General features: G+C 36.1%; 4 protein-coding genes across 6 annotated transcripts; 2 read left to right on the forward strand and 2 right to left on the reverse strand.

Moving 5' to 3' along the window:
- Nucleotides 1-55: 55 nt before the first annotated feature.
- On the forward strand, nucleotides 56-2,856 carry LOC113347444 (DNA-directed RNA polymerase II subunit 4-like). 2 transcript variants are annotated; one of them, XM_026591099.1, is made up of 7 exons: nucleotides 56-199; nucleotides 445-562; nucleotides 856-964; nucleotides 1,114-1,191; nucleotides 1,525-1,558; nucleotides 1,652-1,720; nucleotides 2,528-2,852. In XM_026591099.1, exons 2-7 carry the CDS (start codon nucleotides 514-516, stop codon nucleotides 2,603-2,605), a joined length of 417 nt encoding a protein of 138 aa, XP_026446884.1. In that variant the 5' UTR covers nucleotides 56-199; nucleotides 445-513; the 3' UTR covers nucleotides 2,606-2,852. The 2 variants fall into 2 exon arrangements, with proteins under 2 accessions (XP_026446884.1, XP_026446885.1); XM_026591100.1 differs by having other exon boundaries at nucleotides 139-199; nucleotides 468-562; nucleotides 2,528-2,856.
- A 546-nt stretch (nucleotides 2,857-3,402) lies between these two features.
- LOC113347443 (probable 20S rRNA accumulation protein 4) lies at nucleotides 3,403-7,191 on the reverse strand. Of its 2 annotated transcripts, XM_026591098.1 has the most exons (9): nucleotides 7,106-7,165; nucleotides 6,409-6,442; nucleotides 6,197-6,304; nucleotides 6,028-6,108; nucleotides 5,819-5,916; nucleotides 5,290-5,594; nucleotides 4,277-4,505; nucleotides 3,878-4,079; nucleotides 3,403-3,727 (listed from the first exon to the last, which is right to left on the reverse strand). In XM_026591098.1, exons 3-9 carry the CDS (start codon nucleotides 6,287-6,289, stop codon nucleotides 3,599-3,601), a joined length of 1,137 nt encoding a protein of 378 aa, XP_026446883.1. In that variant the 5' UTR covers nucleotides 6,290-6,304; nucleotides 6,409-6,442; nucleotides 7,106-7,165; the 3' UTR covers nucleotides 3,403-3,598. The 2 variants fall into 2 exon arrangements, with proteins under 2 accessions (XP_026446883.1, XP_026446882.1); XM_026591097.1 differs by lacking the exon at nucleotides 6,409-6,442 and having other exon boundaries at nucleotides 7,106-7,191.
- An 856-nt stretch (nucleotides 7,192-8,047) lies between these two features.
- On the forward strand, nucleotides 8,048-15,441 carry LOC113350870. Its single transcript, XM_026594975.1, has 23 exons — nucleotides 8,048-8,469; nucleotides 8,578-8,702; nucleotides 8,793-8,887; nucleotides 8,996-9,169; nucleotides 9,433-9,508; nucleotides 9,954-10,005; nucleotides 10,660-10,787; nucleotides 11,002-11,060; nucleotides 11,247-11,441; nucleotides 11,621-11,656; nucleotides 11,771-11,878; nucleotides 12,223-12,312; nucleotides 12,406-12,481; nucleotides 12,759-12,855; nucleotides 12,938-13,007; nucleotides 13,105-13,281; nucleotides 13,411-13,533; nucleotides 13,949-14,032; nucleotides 14,245-14,429; nucleotides 14,573-14,711; nucleotides 14,784-14,843; nucleotides 15,013-15,084; nucleotides 15,285-15,441. The coding sequence occupies exons 1-23, from the start codon at nucleotides 8,048-8,050 to the stop codon at nucleotides 15,399-15,401; spliced, it is 2,760 nt and encodes a 919-aa protein (XP_026450760.1). The 3' UTR covers nucleotides 15,402-15,441.
- A 1,409-nt stretch (nucleotides 15,442-16,850) lies between these two features.
- LOC113347445 (ABC transporter F family member 5-like) lies at nucleotides 16,851-21,543 on the reverse strand. Its single transcript, XM_026591101.1, has 9 exons — nucleotides 20,534-21,543; nucleotides 19,951-20,292; nucleotides 19,253-19,393; nucleotides 18,906-19,085; nucleotides 18,654-18,809; nucleotides 18,422-18,523; nucleotides 18,150-18,278; nucleotides 17,621-17,725; nucleotides 16,851-17,264 (listed from the first exon to the last, which is right to left on the reverse strand). Exons 1-9 carry the CDS (start codon nucleotides 21,404-21,406, stop codon nucleotides 17,169-17,171), a joined length of 2,124 nt encoding a protein of 707 aa, XP_026446886.1. The 5' UTR covers nucleotides 21,407-21,543; the 3' UTR covers nucleotides 16,851-17,168.
- Between the last annotated feature and the right edge of the window lie 399 nt (nucleotides 21,544-21,942).

A 21,942-nucleotide genomic window follows, 5' to 3' on the forward strand; every position in this document is an offset into this window, starting at 1 on the left:
GTCCCGTAACTTTAATATTCGAAAAGTTATTTCCTATTCGATATCCAAATTCCAAAAATTCCAAATACGCTCTAAAGGGTATTTATGTAAGTTTCGAAAGTGAAAGGGGTTTCATCCACGAAGGTTATAAGTATCCATTGATGTCCAAGAGTTGTCGTCTTCCCCAACTTCAAAAGTCACTCTCCTGCGCAACCACTAGGTAATAAGGGAATTCTCGTTTAGGGTTACTAATTATTAACACGGTACTTTAATTATAGGATGTAATTAGCTAGAAAATCTATACAATTGGTACTAGGTTCATCTCAATCCAACGAATTAGGTTTAAAACTCTTAAAATCCAGCAAAACCCTAAACTCTAAAGATATACATCTCAATAATTTCATGCTTTACTTTGGCCTACATGGTTGCTATTACTTACTCTTAACGGTTTGTCATTTGATGCAGCTATTTGCTTTTTGGGTCTTCAGATTTTGTACTAGTACTCGAGGAGCGTGATTGTTAGTGCTTGATAAAATGTCAGAACAAGAGGAAGAAAATGCCGCTGAGCTAAAAATTGGAGAAGGTACGCTTTCTTCTTTTGCACCCTGTTTCTGATGGCTCTGAAATTGTGGAGCTCAAATATATTTTTTCTATGAATAAGAAGACCCAGAAAATTGATAATCTAGGTAGATTTATGTGCTGTATTCAGCATTAACTGTTGGTGTTTGACACCATACTAGCATTATCTCAATGGTATTAACAATCATATTAGACAAACTATTCCAGTGGGGAAATTTTTATGCAATTCTTAAATTGTAGTATTAATTTGGTTTCTTGTTTGGGGTTTTCACTTTAATGTCTGTTTGTCCTTTTCAGAATTTTTGAAGGCCAAGTGTTTGATGAATTGTGAAGTTGCTCTCATTCTTGATCGTAAATTTGATCAGCTTCAAGCAATGTCTAGTGATCCAATGAGTCAAGTTTCTCAGTGAGTAACTAAGTGAAACACTTCCTGTTTAATTGTTTTAATTTTTGTATCTGTATTTTGGGGTGAACGGTGGGAATTTGAATACTTGAATGTCTTACTCTTATACGTCATATGACATAGGTACAATTATGTTTATCTTTGCTTTTCAGAGTGTTTGAGAAGTCGCAGCAGTATGTCAAGCGCTTTAGCCGTTACAAAAATGCTGATGCTGTTAGACAAGTTCGAGAGTATCCTTCAAGTTTCCAAAGTTGATATAAATATTTAATTCTCCTCCTTGACAAAAATATATTAATCGCACAACTGACGGCTAAAGCCACATTTTGCATTACACGAAGGATACAAAATAAGAACATACAATGCTGTTTGCATACCATGTTTTATGTTTAATGATCCTCATAAATGGATAACTTCATCACCCAGTAGCCTTACAATCAGGGAAGGCTCTCATACCAGCATTTCTGGTGCACTTCATTGTTGTGACATTTTAACTAGTTTGCATAAGGTTTTTGTTCTCCTTTTATTTGAATTTATGAGCCGTCTAATTCTTAACCAACATTCAGAATCCTAAGTAGATACCAGTTGGCTGAGTTTGAGGTAATGCAGTGACCCATTTGCTCGAAAAAGTATTCTAAAGTTTTCCATCTTTCTATGAGAATAATTTATTTGTCACTCTGTTGCATTTTGCAGCTTTGTGTACTTGGAAACTTGTGCCCTGAAACTGCAGATGAAGCTAAAGCTATGGTTCCGTCTATTACGGTAATCTTCTTGCAAGGGATGCATAATGGCTTGATTCGTTTTTCTTGTTACATGATCATATCCTTATTCTGTCTGTTAGAATTGTGTATAATACACCATGGCACACGATGCATGCCTGCTAATGTGATTCATTCTCACAAAATATTTGATTCTGAAACTTGCCTTATTGCACTGCACCAAATAACCCAACACTTGGAAGCTGATTTCAACCTGAGGCGTTCAAACATATAAGTTAGATGTTTTTATTGTGCGCGCTTTGGATCACATTCGTTCTTTTTCATCCTTCAGAGACTACCCTTGTAACATCAGGGGAAATATATGTCATAAAAAACTATGAAGCTATAGAGCATGGTTTGCATGGTGAGACTTAACCATAACATGCAGATTATTAAGTCGATAATGATAATAGGAATCACAGTAGATCCTTGTTTCACTGTTTGATGGTTACTAGTCTTATGGAATTATTGACTGTCCATGGAGTGGTGCGTCCAGTTGAAATCCTCGAATTATTAAATTTATACAAGTTGTTTTAGATTTCTTGGCAGTTGAGACTTGTTAGTTTACCAAAATGTACATGGAACATGTTGACCATAAATGCTAACTTAATTGAGACTTATTTATGTGAGGTGGAGTTGATTTTTTTGGGAATGGCCAATCTTTTTATTGTATATATATGTACCTTAGCTCGTCTTATGTTTCATGATGATAAAATATCACTAATATATGAATTTGTACAAAATGTTATTGTTTTTCTATTTTGTTACTGATATAGAACTAATAGACTTATAACTTCATTATTTTTGCCAGACCAAGGAAAGAGGTTGCACAGACGAAAATATCGAGAAGATGTTGAATGACCTTTCATTGATCAAAAAATTTGAATGAGAAGACCCTTTTTCTTTCTTTATATTTTAGCCATCTGAACCGTGGATTGATGACAGATCAAATTCGGATGTAATATTGAAGCATGTAGTGACTCTCAAACCCCATATCCTAGTACTGTACAAAAGCTCAGAAGGCTCTAAAACTTGCCAGTCTTTTATTTGGCTGTAGATCACTGAATATCTGATGTTATAAATATCTGGTTAACAGTTGTTGGGGGATGAAGCAGATGACAATAATTTTTGTTTTTTGTTTTTTAATTTTTTTAACTTAATGCAAATTGAGGTAGGGCACTCCCCATTAACAATAACAATGTACATATACTCAAAATTGTCTGTCTGCCGATAAGAAAAATCCAGAGTTACTGACAATTAGAGTGACTAGCCTTCACTGTTGGTGTAGCAATACAGAACCCATGACCGACTTGGTAAAAATCATGTGTTTTGTTTTGGGGTTTTCGTATCAGTTTTCTTACTACTCCCTCTGACCAAGTTTACTTGCTTAATTTGGATTTTGCAAAAACTTGAAAGAAATTCAAATTACTTCCACATACACCATCGATCTTTCAAATTGTTTGTTCAATATACTAGTTTTCATATCCTAGTTTTGTTTCTTTCTTGATAATTAGAAAATTTTAATAGGAAATAAACCAATTTTTTGGTACAAATTTGTTAAAAATAACACAATTTAGACAAGTAAAGTTGGACGGAGGGAGTACTAGTTAAGTTAAATTTAATGCAACATTGAGCTCCACTTTTACTAAACCACCCGAAGAATAGTAGATTTCTCCGGAAGGTAACTTAGAATTTCAAAATTTTATTACTGAGATAGTTATAACAATCAAAGTGTGCGCCAAATAAAACCAGAAAAAAGAAAAGAAAAACAGTATTGAGCAAACTGTGTTTTAGCACTCTCCATATACACATGTTATCATGAAATTTCATAGTGGATCGTTGCTCCAGAAAGGTTCCTTGCCGGCTCCGCGACGTTTTCTTGTTACTTGGATAAGTAACCAGCTCCACTCGAAAGTTGCAAGGGTTCCTCAAATTGCAATACAACATACTCCTCTGCCACAGTCCAGCCATTTCTGCTCGACTTTTTTTCATCAAGTTGACTAGAACAACTCTGATATTAAGATATTACGAGGAAAACAATGAGATACAGCTTAAACAGTTGGATACTAGAGAACAGCTACTCTAGAGTGCACAACCAATAGTTTTATCTCACATGCACAATTTTCTATACAAATCAGTTGAGAAAGAGATCAGGAATCACCTTAGAACAAGTATAAGTGATGAGTGTCATCCAGTTCCAATCTTCCGGATACTGTGTCGACGAATCACATGCTTCGCGTAGAAAAAACAATAAGGGCGGCATCAGCTGCATCTCATAATGTTGTGGTCCATCACAAATCACACACTTCCCAGGTTTTTCTATTTCCCTTGTAGCCAAAAGTGGTTTTCCCCCATATGAGTACCTGATCAGAGAAAAAAGATAATAAGGTTCAAGTAAAAGTAAGGAAACAAAATCCAAAGAATTTGATTTTAGGAAAACATGCAGCAACTGCAGATGTTTAGTATATACTTGTTTTTTTCATTGGTGATTATGAAATTATTAACTAGTACAGATTAGCTATTGTTACTTCTTTCATGTTTCTAGTTCCAAGTGGTATACCTAAAGCATTGCTCAGGAAATGCATTCATCCGCTTCATGAACTTCAAGTATGTCCTATCAACGTGTAAAGCTCTATCGTACTCATAACCTTCTTCTTCCCATGCTTCTTCCTCATTGTGGTCTTCATTTCTGTTATCCGTGAGATCAAGTGAGGCCAAGCTAGTCCCAACACTACCAACACCCCCTGATGATGATTCTTTTTGGGAGTATATATAAAAGCAAGGTATCACTGCAATCAACATTCAGAAAACCACAATCACATCTGAAGCCAGATGACATCCCTAATAACTTCCAATAAATAACATCTCTGATTTCTCATACTGATCATAAGATTAAATGGATGCCAAAAATTTTGGGGGATATATGATATCATATTGCCATCTTAAGTTGAGAAAAGAGATCATATTACAATACTCTAAGCATATTTTTGGGTATAACAAAATCTATTTAAGGAAATTATTCAAACAAGAGAGAACAAGGTGTATTAATACCTTTCTTCATTTTACTACGAACTATTAATTTGAATGATTATAAGAGATGCAAATATGGAACTGAATAAATAGAGTACGTTACAGCCTTGCGGTTTATGATTTTTTGATCCGTAAGTAAAACCAACAATCTCGTTGCCTACATCTGAATTTCTGCTATATAATTCTCCAAAACAATGAAACAGGGAGGCAGGTGCAACCACATTACAAAAACATTTAACTTAAAGATAAGTTTTAATAGGATTTTATGCACATGTAGTAATGTAGAAACTTGTCTAGGATTATGCTTCCAGATTTCTGATGCATTAAACAGTGATATCAAATTAGGACATGGTATTCTAAACCGTGACATTATTCAAGGTGCTAATGTTAGATATTATTACTCGTTTTTTTTTTTTTTTTTTTTTTTTTTTTAAAAAAAAGATGTGTAAAGAGAAGCCCTAGGCATAATAACATGTCAATACCTTTGCACGTCTAATTTTTATTTTTTTATTCAATAAAGGAAAAGAGCAAGTCATACCTTACCTGGCCTATCGGACTCAGCCAGTCTAATTTTCCTTACTGATTCGGGTTGCTGATGATTTCTTTTCTGTTGATGGCCATTTTGTTTCTTGGAATTGGAAGCTTGGCTTGAAGCTTCAGACAGTAAGCGACCCAGCTCCTCAAGATCCACATCATCAAGATCCTCTTCATCAGAGTCATTCTGCGACAAGTCCAGATAGTTGGACTTCGAAGTCGGGCCAGCAGACACTGCAGAAGGAGAAACTTCCTGAATAGGAGCCTTCGGTTCCTCCTCATTGGGAGACTTTTGTAACCTAATAGCCCGCCAGCTGTGGTAGATAAGAAAAGTCACAAGAAAACACTTCTCCTTTAAGTTCACTTAACAGACAAGCGTACTTGGTGGGAATTGAATAGCGAAAGCTTTGGTTCTTAATCACTCAAACTACTTCAGGCTTATCGTTCAGCCTTAAAAGTAACAAACGAATTCGCACTTGACTTCACAGATTTCAGAAGAAAACAACAAGCAAAAAGATCGTTAAAGAGTAAGAAATACCTCAGAGGGTCGTGTGCGCATTTTGGGTTTGCACAACCGAAAACGTATAATATGCGCTCTTCAATAGTCAAACTAGCATGGGAAATAGGAGCATAAAGCTGCAAAAAAAAAAAAAAAAAAAAAAAAAACAGAAAGTACTTTAGACTCTTTCATTGTGACAGCTGCCCGTTGTTAACAAACAGGGTGTAATAATTTAGACAATAGCTGACCTGAATAACAAGGCACGTACTACTTCCACATACACGACACTCGAGCAGGTCAGGTCTGATACTGACTTCAACAGGCCAATCCTGACACGAGAAAAAACTTGAAAACGTCATATAAACTGAAAAGAAACAACTCCACACCCCCTATATATATATGTATTTATAAACTTACAGGTAGTCCACCAATCTTTGTGGTGTAGTGATCAGCTAATTCACAATAATTCTCTGCCCACGGACCTGGCATGCCCAGTATTACTTCACCCATCTCTTAAACTTCAAACTACAAATGAAAGAGAATTAAACAATATGATACATAAGAAGTTAAGAACTGCAAAATTGAGAAGGAAACTGCTTTGGAAAGTGAACATGCTGAAATGATTGTACCTGTTCAGAGTCAAGTTTTTTGTAGATAAACAATCTGTTATCAAGGATTGCACACATAGATTAATGAAATAAAAGCTAAAGTATAAAAGAAATCTATTATCTAAACTATATGAAGAAAGCTTTCTGCTTAAGGAGATACGAATTTGAAGCCGAAGTACATGGTTTCACTTTCATAAACTAGCTTCAAGCTAAAAATACTATTCTAACTTCTCACACATTATAATGAGGTAACTTCCAAAAAGTCTGAAAGCTTAAGCGACTATGGCCCTGCTTGGTATAGAGTAGAGATTTGCAGACTACAAAGCTTAGCAGTCACACAATTTTGAAGGCACACAACTATTGCATTCCCTGAATTGACACACGTCTTTGCAGACTCCTAAAAAAACTAGCTTCAGTCTTTACCTCTTGATGGCCACCAACAGCTAAGTACAGAGCTAATAATAATACTAATCAAGTACTAAACCCCAGTCATACCAATCTTACTATACATTTCACACTAACCCAAACCAAATGTCAACATAAGAAAATCAAAATGATTAAGAAAGACAAAGAAAACTAACTAATTGTGTTGTCTCAGATAATTTTACTTGATAGAACAAGAAAGAAATTAGCTGAAAATACTAAACATCAAAAAATACAGCATGAGTGGAAGGTACTATGTAGATTATGCCCCTGCACTCAAAAAGGAGAGAATTACCTGAAATTGCTCTTCTTGAGAAACCAAAGCTCTGCAGACAGAGACGAACTAAAGAAAGATTCAGTTTCTCTAGGGCAAAATTTTTCTTTTCTTAGCATATATTTGGGGTGGAAAGTGGTATTAAAACTTGGGTGAAAATATCCTGTTTTTTCTAGAGTAAAAAAACAAGTCGTTTCCGTTTCCTTTTCGTCCTGGTAATATCGACTTCACAAGGGCAACACTCCTATAAGAGGAGGATGAAACTGTAGACAAAATCTGTACTGTAGTAATCTTTAAGTAAATTGGAAGAATCCCCCCTGATGAATGAAAATCTCTCTCAGTCTATCTGACCCATCAATACCCACTAGTTAAATTGGAAGAATCCCCCCTGATGAATGAAAATCTCTCTCGGTCTATCTGACCCATCAATACCCACTAGTTCAAATTCGCACTCGAATCTCTCCATGTATTGAAACAAATCCCTAAAAAACTAAGAGCTTGTTTGGTATAGTTTTCAAAAACAGTTTTTTGGTATAGTTTTCAAAAACAGTTTTCTGTTTTTAAAAACAGAGAAAACAAAAAACAGGAGAAAACGCGTTTGGTAGGGACATTTTCAGAAAATGTTTTCTATGTGTTTTCTGTTTCTGAAAACAAAAAAAGTGAAAACAACAAATTATTGTTTTTTGTGTTTTCTCTTTTTTTTTCTTGGTTCTTTTTTTCTATTCAAAACAAAGTAAGAGATGGGGGAATGACCGCAAGTGAGTCATGGATAATATCACTATCTCTTAGAAGAATCTTTACATTTGATACGATTTAGTTGATTTTCCTTGTTTTAAAAAACAGTTTACCAAACAATTTTTAGAAAATGAAAACAAGGAAAAAAGAGTATGTTTTTAAAACAGTGGAAAACTATTTTTGGAAACTGTTTTTGAAAACTGTATCAAACAGGCTCTAAAATTTGCAATGTATGCCAGGGTGTTTAAGTTTGGAAGTCACAGAAGGAAACCAATTCTTCAAGCATCGTACAAGTATTTCAATACCTCTAACCATGATAGAAATCTATCACAGGGTTCTTCTGTCTATAATAATACTAGTGGGTTTGGGAGACATTATGAGTTAAGGTTTTTTGGGTCTGATAGCGGTGGTGGTGATGGAAATAAGGGTGGGGTTAAACAGAATACTAGTCTTTCTGAGGCGTATACTCGGCTTGCAGAAGAAGACCAAAAAGAATGGCTGCATAATAAGTTATTAACAGCTGCCATTAAAAGCAAACAAGTACCTCCATTTGTATCCAAAAAGGAAAGATTCAAGAAGGAGTTCTTGAGAAGAATACTTCCATGGGAGCAAATTGCAGTCTCATTGGACACGTTTCCCTACTACATTAAGTATGTTTGTTTGAAAATTATTTGTTGTTCATTTGGTTTATTAGTTAGGTACTACATTGTGTTGTTTAAGTTGTTTGTTATGACTGGAAAATCGTTTTGTTCTTCTAGTGAAAACTCGAAAAAGTTACTGTTGGAATGCGCTGCTTCTCATTTGAAACATAAAGATGTTACCGGGTCTTATGGTAATCGGTTGGCATCTTCAAGTGGTAGAATACGGCTTCAGAGTATCCCAGGTTGTTTACTAATAACTATTAGTCCCTTCTGTTTGTATATGTGCTGGATGTTTGTGGGTTAATTGTTTGAGTTTTAATCATCGCTTACAGGGACTGAGCTTTATCGAGAAAGATTGGTCAAGGCACTTGCGCGAGAATTACAAGTGCCCCTATTGGTGCTTGATAGTAGTGTTCTTGCCCCTTTTGTAAGCCTTCTCTGTTTCCAAATAAAGTGTACATTTTAAAGATAAATTATGTTCTTTGTTATCGCCGTTGTCTAGCGTAAAATAAATGAATGAAAATGTTGGGCACAGGATTTTAGCAAAGACGAGAGTGAGTTGGATGAGCCTGCGGAAGAGTGTTCTTCACAGTCTGATGCGGAAGAGGATAATGATGCAAGCAACGAAGATGAAATTGCAAGCAGCAATGGGGGGAAGCAGAAAATCCTTAGGGCATTCATCCCATTCAGTTCTGAGGAATTTGCAAAAGTAAGAAAGTTTAAAGAAAAGATAAGATTAAAGGAAACTGCCAAGAGGTTAAAGAACGGAAAAATAATGTTGAAACCAACTAAATTCTTAGAAGTCTTGTGGTATTATGTCGGCATGTTATGTTGGATACTCCAACTGAGATTCATATATATATCTCACACCAAGGAGTTGTATAAAGATAATATTGACTTGCATACATATTTGAGCTAAGTATGTTGCATCTGAGTCGTATTCACTTGTTGAATGCTCAATCTTTTTTGTAGATAATGTCTGGAGAAAGTATATTACGATCTGTGACTGTGCAGTCACCAAAGCATGCTAAAAGGCCACTTAGAAAAGGTATTTTCTATCCTCGTGGTGCTTCCATATTTTGAGTTTCTGAGGTCGCGATGCTTTTGCTTGAGACTTCATACTTGAGGAGAACGTGTGGAAAAGCAAGTTACTATGTAATTGCAAATCAGTTGCTTGCTAGGTTGTTTTGATGGTAATCTCAAGAGCTACTAATGCTGTGTTTCCCACACATGTGGTGAATAATTTTCAACTGCATCCAGAATTGTAGTCTCAAAATTCATGGAACATCCATTTAGTTTAACAATGTCTTTATACATGTAACACCTGTTGATTGTTCCAGTTTGAGTGTTATAGACCTATAATTTCCTTTAACTTCCTACAGCTGTACTCGGTAGAATCTCATGTTTCTTACTTCTTCTTTTTTTAACTTGTTCAGTTCTTTAGATTATTTGTGTCCCTTGTCATCACATTATTTCTCTTCTGTTATATGCAGGAGATCGAGTGAAGTATATTGGTGATTCTATGATTATTGAAGATGATAAAAGGTCATTCTGCTTCCTCCATTCATGATATCAGCAATAAAAAATTTCTTGATTCTGGTTCTGGTTTCTTTTTACGGACTCTTCCATTTGGGATGATATTCTCTTTCAGTTTTCCAATGAAAGAGTGTGAGACCTCTGATATTTGATTAATTAATGTATCCATTGTGTTGAAGCACTTGACTTCTCGTCAAGCCTCAATTCTTCACGAGAACACACTGTACGAAATTTTTAACATTCGTCCGTCATTTAGAATCACAAAATGGCAGAGATTCTCATTTAAGTTTGTTCTGATCTCCATATCTGCATAAGCTTCGATTTACGCTTCAGGTGTTGAGGTCTGTATTATGATTTCTGTCTGATGCTATGTGAATATATCCTTGAGTCAAAACTGGCTCCAACCCTATATCAAATCATTTTAAATGCAATCATAGGTAGGCAGTGCTGATGTTGTTACAAATGACCTGAATTATATGTTTCTGTATATTCTTACTACAATGTTATCATACTCGTTCACCCTAATGCCCCGATAAGTGACTCATATTACTTTATACCTTTTCGGTAGTTATCTTATTCTCTTTCTTGTGGTTAATGGTGCCAGTTGGCTGTGTTTCATATGGTTACTAACTCAGGCATCATATCTTTTCTGGCACATTTTAGGCCTTTACCAACTGGTCAGTGTGGGGAAGTGTATCAAGTGAATGGCGGCAGAGTAGCTGTAGTTTTGGATTCTACAAGTCATGAAGAAGCAGATGAAGCTGCAGAACCATCGGTTTATTGGATACCTTGTACGCTTCCATTCTTTGGTCATGTGTTATCTTTTGTAGCTTCAAACTGGATGATTCACACTTCACTATCGTGTGACCTTGCATGGATTCATAAAAGGAATTCCGCAATTGATTCATGAAAGTTCTGATAAACAAAACAGTTTTCGTTTTTTTTGTTTACATTAATTGAGTATGGCAACTTAGGAACTTATGATGAACTGTTGATTATTTCCAGCTGAGCACATTGAACATGATCCTGAAGATTGTAACATTGCCATAGACACACTGCATGAGGTGAGATACCCTTACTGAAGTAGTCAGATTTATTGTCCAAAAAATGTCAGAATCTCTCACTGCCTAGTGTAGGATTTGAGGATATTATCATCTTTCGCTCTTGGATATAAGGTAGGTTATTGACTTATTGTATTAGATAGTGATCCTCTTGATGTGCTTTTTCCTATGTTTTTTCATTTAATGCAGGTTTTGTCATCCTCGGAGCCCCTTATTGTCTACTTTCCAGACTCTTCTCAATGGTTGTCGAGGGCAGTTCCCAAGTCAAATTGTGACGAATTTGTTCAAAAGGTGGAGCAAATGTTTGAGCAGCTGTCACCACCTATTGTTTTGATCTGTGGGGAAAACAAGGTTGAAACAGGGTCAAAGGAGAAAGAGAAATTTGTAAGCTCTGAGATTTTCCTCTTATTATACACTTAAGGTCACTTCCCTTTGCTTACTTTGGTATATGTATCTGCTTGGCTGTGTGAGGTTCCATGTTTGAAACACATTGCTATCCTGTTGGTCGTCATGATTCTTTCGGTCTTAACTAGGAATTTCTTTTTTCTTGTGGTATGTGGCAGACGATGGTACTTCCTAATTTTGGTCGTCTTGCGCTGGTATAGTTATTGTGAACCCTATACTGTCTTCGTTCATTACACTGTCTCTTCTTTATCTTTTCGAAAGGGGAGAAAAAGGGACTCTTGACCTAAAATTCATAATGGATTATATAGCCTCTCTCGCTGAAGAGTTTAACGGCGGAAATGGAAGCAACAAAGAGACCAGAATATGAGGATCTGTCTAAGCTCTTCACCAATGTTCTATGTGTTCATTCTCCTAAGGTAAAATCTGGCAACTGGTTTTCATCGACGCTTAAATTGGCGATACTAACTCATTTTACTAGTTTGTTGATGGATTTTCTGCTGTTTCTGCTTGATTGTTTGTCGAGGTTAATTGTTCATTTATTGTATAGCAACCTGTTTATCCAACTAATACCACAAGAACCTGAAATACCATAACCAATATATACTTATATATTAAGTAAGTATATATATGGAACATTCGTCATGTGTTGATACCTGAAATACCATAACCAATATATACTTATATATATATATATGGAACATTCGTCATGTGTTGATTGTTTTGTGCTGTTTCTTTATAGGCTTGTGTTTTCTTTTTGTAGGAAGATGAACTGCTTAGGGTGTTCAGTAAACAGGTTGAGGAAGACAGGAAAATTATGATATCAAGGAGTAATCTAGACGAATTGTACAAAGTAAGATATTTTTATATGTTGAAACTATGAGTTTACTTTGTTGAGCATACTTGAGCTATATCTAGGAATTATTTCCTGATTAACTTTTTCCAGGCTCTGGAAGACCACGAGCTATCATGTACGGATCTTTTGCATGTTAAATCTGATGATGTGAATCTAACAAAACAGAGTAAGAATCTAAGCGTGTTCAGTTTTTTCATTGAGTAATGCTAAGAATTTTAATTGATTCTCTTTTAAAAAAGACGATTGTATATTAGTGTTGCTGTTTGTGCAATTAATATACCTAGTATGCCAGCTGCAAAGTACTAATACAAAGCTAACTTGTGTCATGTCTGTGCTCCACCATGACTCCGCATAGCCTGCATAATAAAACTCAGTTCTCAGTTTTAAGAGGTTGATAAGTCATTGGCTCTTGCTTACTGTCACTTTCGGGTTTTTGTGTACAGAGGCTGAGAAAGTCATTGGGTGGGCTCGAAATCATTATTTATCAACCTGCGACTGTCCATGTGTAGAGGGTGCAAGATTAAATCTGCCACGTGAAAGGTTAATCTCTTTGTCCCCTGGATACTAATTCTCATATTATGGCATGTCATCTGGGTACTGATATTTGTTTATCCTCACGAAGTCTGGAGGTTGCACTTTCAAGGTTAAAGGAACAGGAGATGTCAACGAAGAAATCCTCGCAAAATCTCAAGGTATATAATTCATGTCCATACTGCACTTCAAATTGCCTAAGAAACTGTACTGATGCTACTTTGCATGCTCATCTGTTGCATGTCTGAAATAATGCAGAGTTTTGCTAAGGATGAGTACGAGAGCAACTTCGTTTCAGCTGTGGTCCCAGCAGATGAAATTGGTGTCCGCTTCGATGATATAGGTGCACTTGAAGAAGTGAAAAAGACATTGAATGAACTTGTGACTCTCCCAATGAGGAGGCCTGAGCTTTTCTCTCATGGAAATTTGTTGAGGGTGAAGTTCTCTTCTGTTTTGTTTTTGATTTAGCTGTACTTTGTTTCCTGGTTGTAGTTGGATCTGTAAGTTGCTCAATATGCCTGTGATTCAGCACGTCTGACTTGCAATTATGTACAACTGAATCAGCCATGCAAAGGGATACTACTTTTCGGTCCTCCAGGAACTGGAAAAACTCTTCTGGCCAAAGCACTTGCAACTGAAGCAGGAGCTAATTTTATTAGTATCACTGGTTCGACCCTTACATCAAAGGTACAATAAAAGGCTATGTGACTCCCATTCCCAGATAATAAAGTATGGTTTGCAGTCCTGAAAAGTAATATTAAAGGTTCACAGTCTATCTGCCCGTGTTTTGAGAAAAATAATGGGTAAAAATAATGAGCCTCTTTTTCTTTTCTTTTTTTTGAAAGAGGAACCTTTTCATTAATGATAATTCAAGGTTGTAGTAAGTTTAAGATTGAAAAGAGAATACAAAGAAACCCACCATGAAAGTACAATAATCCTACAAGAGAAAGAGAAGGATTGTCGGAGTACAACAAATACAAGTATGGATAAAAACCCATTAAATCTGGGGGAATAAGCCTCTTGAACAGGAACCTTTCATTAATGAGCCTCTTAATTTGATTATTTTTGTGATGTATTAATTCTTATTTGTTTGGTTAACCAGTGGTTTGGAGATGCTGAGAAATTGACCAAGGCTCTTTTCTCCTTCGCGAGCAAGCTAGCGCCTGTTATCATATTTGTTGATGAGGTGAAGATTTTATACCTTCTACTAGTTCATAGGCCTCATTTCTCACCTTCAGAGATCGAGTTTTCTTTTACTCTTGTCTTGTAAAGATCTCCAGGAACATTAACCTAGGAAAGAATAGGAAATATGGAGTTATGCCATTTTCTATTCTTTGATTGGTATCTAACTATCTATATAGAATGTTTTCTATAATTTTCCTTCACTTTGTCATTCAGGTTGATAGCTTACTTGGTGCTCGTGGGGGTGCAAATGAGCATGAGGCCACCAGAAGAATGCGCAATGAGTTTATGGCAGCCTGGGATGGACTGAGGACAAAAGACAGCCAAAGAATCCTCATCCTTGGAGCAACAAATCGTCCTTTCGACCTTGATGATGCTGTTATACGACGTTTGCCAAGAAGGTTAGATCACTGATTGCTGATTTCCTGATCTGCATTTGTAATAACTTCCAGTGGTTTCATAGAGACCTTTTCTACATTTATTCCTTGAGGATTATTTTGTTAGTGCTACCACATTATAACTCTTGTTTTGGATTGGCACCTAGGATTTACATTGACTTACCTGATGCTGGTAACCGAATGAAGATTTTAACAATATTTCTTGCTCAAGAAAACCTGGAACCTGGCTTCAAGTTTGATGAACTTGCGAAGACCACGGAAGGATACTCTGGAAGTGATTTGAAGGTAAAGTACCAATCTTTCGTGTGTTCTTATACATATATTTTTGCATTTTTCATAGTATGTCTTCTTGCACAGAACCTCTGTATTGCAGCTGCCTATAGGCCTGTTCAAGAATTACTGGAAGAAGAAAAAAAGGTAACAGAAAGATTTTGAGAAAAAGAATAAAAAGTAATTGAATTGAGCTTATCTTTTAGTTATGGTAGTACTCAGTAAGATGTACTCTTTTGAGTTGGGTATTTCAAAAACATGTTCTTTATTGATAATGATCTCATTTCTTTGTCGGATTATTTTTTCCTTTGTCTAGAGCGGCGCAAATAATCCATCTCAAATATTAAGGTCCCTTAAATTGGAGGATTTCATCGAGGCAAAAGCTAAGGTATTATACTATTCAGAGTACTTCTTCACACTCAGGATCCCATTTGTCAGTGTATGTGAATAGAAAGTCTGTTGATAATATGTTTGTTGGTGAAAAAGGCATCAAAATCAAGCCCTTATGCGTAGGCATCTGCACATTTTTTTGTGAAATCTTTTAATCAAGAAACTAACGTGCAGACTTTTTGTGCGTTTGTTCATCAGGTTGGCGCATCAGTTGCATATGACGCTACAAGCATGAATGAGTTGAGGAAATGGAATGAACAATATGGAGAAGGTGGGAGCAGGTCAAAGTCTCCGTTTGGCATCGACCTGGACTGACGATCATCAAATATTTGCCAAGTAGAAAAAAGAAATAGAAGTGACAGCTAGCTTTTACAAGTAAACAACGGGTGGGAAGACCTTATTATACCTGCCAGGAGTAGAAAAGTGTCTATTATAGTAGTGTATAGCGAAAGGGTCTCAGCCAAACTATGTATTGATCGATGTATATTAACTTTGATAATTTAAGCTTTCATTTGAATTGTATCTTGTTCTAGGGGCGGCATGGTATATTAGAGGGGCGGCAGTGTGATAATAGTGTCCCTCTAGTTGGTTAGGAGGTGTCCAAATGGTTTTGTAAATTGTCTAGATTACCCTTCCCATATTTTAACCTAAATCAAAGCTAAATTGAAAATTTGTTTTCTTTCTTCTTCACTTCTCCTCCCATCAACCGTAACCTCCATTAAAACTTAAAATTTCATCGTCTTCGATTAATCAGTGATTCGAAAATTAATCAAGTATAATGACTTATACGAGGTATGTTATGAAAAATCCAGTTAGGGTTTAGTTTATTTTGTTCGATTTAAGTTTAATTTCTATCAGAAATTAGGATTTTAGGTGAAAATTGAAATTCAAATTTCTGGGTTTATGTGAGTTACGGTTGATTTTAACTCTATTACGAACCGTAACCGGAGAATTTGATGTTGTTACGGTTGGTAATAGTTCAATTACCAACCGTATATTCTTATATCTGGGAATTTTCTTCAGTTACGGTTGGTAACCATTTTTATTTACCAACCGTAACTGGTTTTACAATTGGGTTTCCCCAAATTTAACCAGTTACGGTTGGTAGTTCATAGTTACGAACCATAACTATGAATTACGGTTGGTTACGAGCAAAATGCCAACAGTAATTAGCTCTGAAAATGTAAGAAATAGAACTTTTTTACGTATTTGAGCAACAAAAAGCTAGTTGGGACTAATTTAGAAGTATACTTGGTCATTTTAAGGCATTGGGTTTTCGCTTTGTTGGTTAATTTCTTCAATTGATTGAGATTGACCTTCACTTTGGGTTAAAACTTCTCTACCATCTCCAATTTTTGTTTTTTTTAAAACTCTAAAATCTTATTTTGTTTTGATTTTGAGTTAATATAAGTGAAATTAATCATTCACATTAAATTTGATTATCATCACTAAACTAGGTTATCAATTATGAGGGTTAATTTGTCATTTCCAGTTTTTTTTATAAGAGACACCTTTAATGATCATATAATGACCTTTTGTGTCCTATTAGAATGCCGCCCCTCTAATAAACCATCCCGCCCCGGATTACTTTGAATTACTGAGTAGATGTTCGATGATCCATTCTTGGACACCTTTTTTTTAATCACTACACAACTCGAGTGTTATGCTAACTAATTTGTCTTCAAGTTGAGAGAAGTGGTTAAAAGGCAATAATACCAAGTTAAACTGTGGTGTGAGGACCCCTCCATTACCCATTATACAAGATGCAAGCAAATTAGACAAGATTTAACTATTACAGTGCAGTAATTAGTATGCTACTACTTGAACATGAAAGATACACAGGGAGCTTCTGGCTTTCCAAGTCGTGATCATTCCATTACCAGTTCGCTCTTTTCATAAATTAATCACTTTAAATATGTATCGGAAATGGTTTGTGTATACAAATGGTTGTGGCTGTCTTGTTCCTATGAGACTTCTAAGACCTCTATAAATCTTCTTTTACAAGATAAATGGGGGTGTTAATTACAATGGGTGATAGGAGGCCTTCAATGAAAAATCACATGAAGAAATCATCTGGCTTATTTAGTTCCAACGTTTTGAGTTCTTTGACCCCTTAGATTTTGCTTTTGCGTTCTGAAATGCCATCCTTTTTTGTTTCTTCTGTGCTTCCTTCTCTGCCTGGATATCATTACGAAAGAGACGTGCACGAGTTCAGCAAACATCAAATCAAATGTAAACAACACAAGCCTGACTAATTCAATCTATTCTCCTCTTTTCTTGTCCACAAAAAATACTAGGACGAGAGAACTTTTATTGAGCAAAACATCGGTCTCTTTTCTACAATGTGGAACACGGCCAACCACCAAGCTCCTCTTTGTGGAGATTTTTGTGGATCATAATTCAGCAGTGATTTAACTATCTTTTGTTGGTTTATTAGACACTAACCCAATAGTTAAAAAGAAGCTGATTTCATGACAACTAAGTCCAGACTTCTTCTTCCATTCATGTGGTTCACAAAAAGACATGCAAGTTACCTTTGACATTTTAGACTTGGCTTTTACTTTAGGGGCCTTCTCGTCAAGCTCCGCTTCTCGTTCAAGCGCCTTATCCCTAGCATCAAGGTTTTTCTCCAAATAATACTGCAAAATTACGAAACACCATAAACAGCCGATCTTTTTGGTACCTAAATAACGGATAAAAAGAACAAACTACTCAAAATTCGTTAACTAGAGTACTGGCTTCTCCACCTGTGCATGCCATGTAATGAACACTCTCCCACATTGATAGGTCTAACATGAGATAGTCAAGAAAACGATCCTTTTTCCATTTCTTTTTTACACTAAATAATACTCCTAATACAGTAACAGGCTTATGTGTTACGACTAGTTCAGTTTGAAACTGTGGTTCAGATGATATCCCAAGTGGACCTACATAATGATTACTTCTGAGAATGATTTGTGTAATTTCTGGCACACACATCTACCATCTTGACATTACTAGGCATCAAAATATTGAATTATTAAAGGTAGAGAGCTTAATTAACTTGCAGCCAACAAGACTTACATTGTAGTCGCCTGCATAGTCCTGCAAGTTGCGATCTTTGACCTCCACTACTCTATTCACTATTTGCTTTATGAAGTATCGATCATGAGAAACAGTGATAACAGTACCCTTGTACTCTGCTATTGCCTCCTGTCAAAACGAAAGGGATCCCTTTATTAGTTGTGGTTAAATAGCACTAAATCAGAACTTAATGGATAGCCACAGCAAAGAAAAGCAAATTTGGGTTTCAGGTTTACAACGAGAACAAAGTCAAAATGGAAATAAATATTTACCTCCAGCATCTCTTTGGATGGTATATCCAGATGGTTGGTCGGCTCATCCAAGACTAACAAAGTTGAGGGCTTTACCATGAACTTGCAAAAGGCAAGTCGAGCCTACATAAGACATGAAAGAGATAAATATTTACAATGAGATAAAACAATAATCATACTACAGTCCTCCTGAGCCCACACTTAGCAAGAAAGAATAAATGTATCTATATCTAAGAAATGCAAGATGATTTACCTTCTCACCTCCACTCAGGAGGGAGACTTTCCTATCAAGCATGTCGGATTTGAAATTACAGCGACCAAGAAGTCCCTTTATATCGTCAAGTCTCCAATCCTCGGCAGCTTCTTCTACGGTCTCGAGCACTGTCTTGTCCAGATCAAGTGCTTCAGCCTGAAATAGACATGAATTTCATCCTTTAGAGGAATGAAAGATCCCAAAAAAGTAAGGGCGATGAAAATTAGCTCATGACTGTCAAGAACCACAAACCTGGTTCTGCTCAAAGTAATTGGGGAGAATATTATGCTCTCCAATCTCAACTACACCTCCTTCTGGTTTCTCCAAACCCATTATTAGTTTAAGCAATGTACTCTTTCCACATCCATTGGGGCCAAGAATTGCGACCTTCTCCCCTCTCTGAATGGTAAGATTGGCCCTATCAAACAGCATCTGATACACAAATACATGTATGAAATTCAGAGAAAGATAACTGGAATAAGGAGACTACAGTGCGAGCATGTACGAAGTTATTCCTCCCAAGGGTTTTTTCTTTAACTTTTATTATGTGATACATCAGTTTAAACAGTATGCATATGTTAATGAAGAGTAATCCACACCTTTTCCTCAAAGCCAAACTGCAGACCCTTAACTGCCACGACTTCTTGTCCACTTCTGCCACGCTCAGGGAACCTAATCTTCATTTGTTTGCGTTGAAAAGGTTTCTCGATCTGTTCCTCTTCTTGAAGCTTTTCCAGCTTCTGTTGATAAAAAGGAAGAACTTCAGAAATTGATATATGGTTTCATAACAGTACATAAGTAGCAGTACAAAGTAAATGAATATTTGAGAAGTTTGCCTAGCATAGAAGGTCATGGCTGCAGTTGTATGAAGTTGGAAGAGTGTGGCAAAGAGAAGACACAAAAACATTCACATGATATCTTATCTTGGGTTCCATATGGTACTTTTAAACAAACAAGTACTTTTTGGTATCACGCTACAAAATTATGTTCAATAAACACAGCACACTGTTATGCCAGCATTATGAGGGAGAAAGTAAATGACAGTTATCAAGATTCAGCACTGCTGATTAGCAGTAGCACCCATTTCAAAATGAAAGGGTTGCAAACTATAATAATTGGAGCTCTTTACTAAACTTCGAGAACCAAGCCTATGACTATGCAACTTCTGAGGATAACATATCTTATCTCTCATGCATAACAAATCATCTATCAAGTTTTTCCAAATGAGTAGTTGGCATTCATATAAAGAGCCGATTGAAATATTAGAACTAAATTTTAACTCTTTAAGAATCAATACCTTTTCTGCAGTTGACGCACGACCCGCATTAGCTCCTGCACCCAACCTATGTATAATATCCTTTGTGTGGTCAATTTGCTTCTGCTGCTTCTCCCATGCAGCATATTGTGCTTCTATCCATGCTTCCTTTGCAAGAATATATTGAGAATAATTCCCCTCAAATGTCCTGGATACACCCATATCTGTTTCCACAATTTTAGTGCAGAGTTGATCGAGAAAAGCTCTATCGTGAGATATTATCACCATCGGGACATCTTGCTTGTTAAGATACCCTTCAAGCCACTCAATTGTGTCAAGATCAAGGTGATTAGTAGGCTCGTCGAGAAGTAATAAGTCAGGGTCCTGCAGGTTACCATATTATCGAGAATCAACCAACAACTACCATACAAATGAAACATACTATAACCTGATACTACACTTTTCCTAAAATATTTTGTGTACAACAGTGTCAACCGCTTATACCCATAATTTGCAACACATAATTATTAGTGTAAGGATTTCAGCTTAATGTTTGAATTGCAACAAACAGCTAAAGCATCAAAACAACATATATCTCAAAAAAATCAACTAAACCAAGATATACCTGTAGTAGAATTTTGCCAAGTGATATTCTCATTTGCCATCCACTACTAAACGATGCAACAAGCCTATCAGAATCTTCTGGCGCAAACCCCAATTCAGGCATCATTTTGTTAATCTTAACTTCCACAACATTCAAATCAATAGCTTGAGCTCGTCTCTGAAGCAAATCCAATTCATCCAATAACCTACCCATCAACCCCAAATCTTCAACCGAACTCTCAAGTGCTTTTTGCACTTTTTCTAACCTCCCAGCAATCTCCATCTCCTCCTTAAATGCACTCATAAACTCTTCCTTGACAGTCCTACTCAACGAAACCTCAAACTCTTGACTTAAAAATGAAATCCTCATATTCGGCTTGGCTTTAATCACAGTACCAGAATCAGGTTCTTCTTGTCCTGTTATAATCCTTAACTGTGTTGTTTTACCAGCACCATTAACACCAACTAAACCTACTTTCTCACCCTTTTTCACTTCCCAGTTCACATCTTTCAAAATTGTAACTCCTTTATATCCTTTGGTTACATTTTCTAACCTAACTCCTGACGAAACACTTGATGCTCCTTTCATTTTATCATTCCTTCTGTTCCTTTCATTTCCATTCATTCCATTAGAAGAACTCTCTGACAATAACGATTCTATCTCTTCTCTTGTTGTTCTTGTTTCAACTTCAGCTTCAACTACAGATGAAGAAGCTGAAATTGGACCATATTTATGATTTCTAGGGTTATGTAAAGAAAGATTTTTTACTGAGGATGATGAAATTGGACGAGGCCGGATAAGAAAACTGGTTTTTCTTGCATCTAATAATGATTTACCAGTTAAAAAACCACTTGTTCTAAGATCAATGCATTGGATTTTTCGTGATAAATCCATCACGAAAAACTTTTAGATTAGGGATTTCGATTGAACCCTAATTTGGGTGTAAGCACAGATAAAATTTACTTTGCTGGTGTGAATGAGAATTTTTTTCGCTTTTTTTTTTTGGATAGTTACAAAGCTCCCAAACGAGAGTAATGAAGAAGAAGATGGAAAGAAGTTACGAAGCTTATATAAAATTTGAAAATCAATTCTTTTAGAAATTAAAATGACGCAAACAGCCCTGAATTGATTTGTACTGTACTGGAATTAAGTGTGGTTTTCTGTGAATTTGTTGACTATTAGGGTTTTGTTTGTGAAATTACGAATCTGTTTTTATTTTTGTGGTGAAGGAAAATTGGATAATTGTTTTTGTTGAAAATATTTAGGTAGAAGATAACGCGCGAGAGAGGAGAGTGTGTTTGTGGTGGTTACCAAATGAAGTAATGATTTTTGCATCTTTTGGACCTGACACGTGTCCTTGCGGAAGATTTTATGATTGCCCACGCCAGACGCCACCGAATAAAGTGCGTGGCTCCTATGCAAAACACAAA

The sequence above is a fragment of the Papaver somniferum genome, chromosome 2 (assembly GCF_003573695.1).
Source record: "Papaver somniferum cultivar HN1 chromosome 2, ASM357369v1, whole genome shotgun sequence".
Lineage (NCBI taxonomy): Eukaryota > Viridiplantae > Streptophyta > Magnoliopsida > Ranunculales > Papaveraceae > Papaver > Papaver somniferum.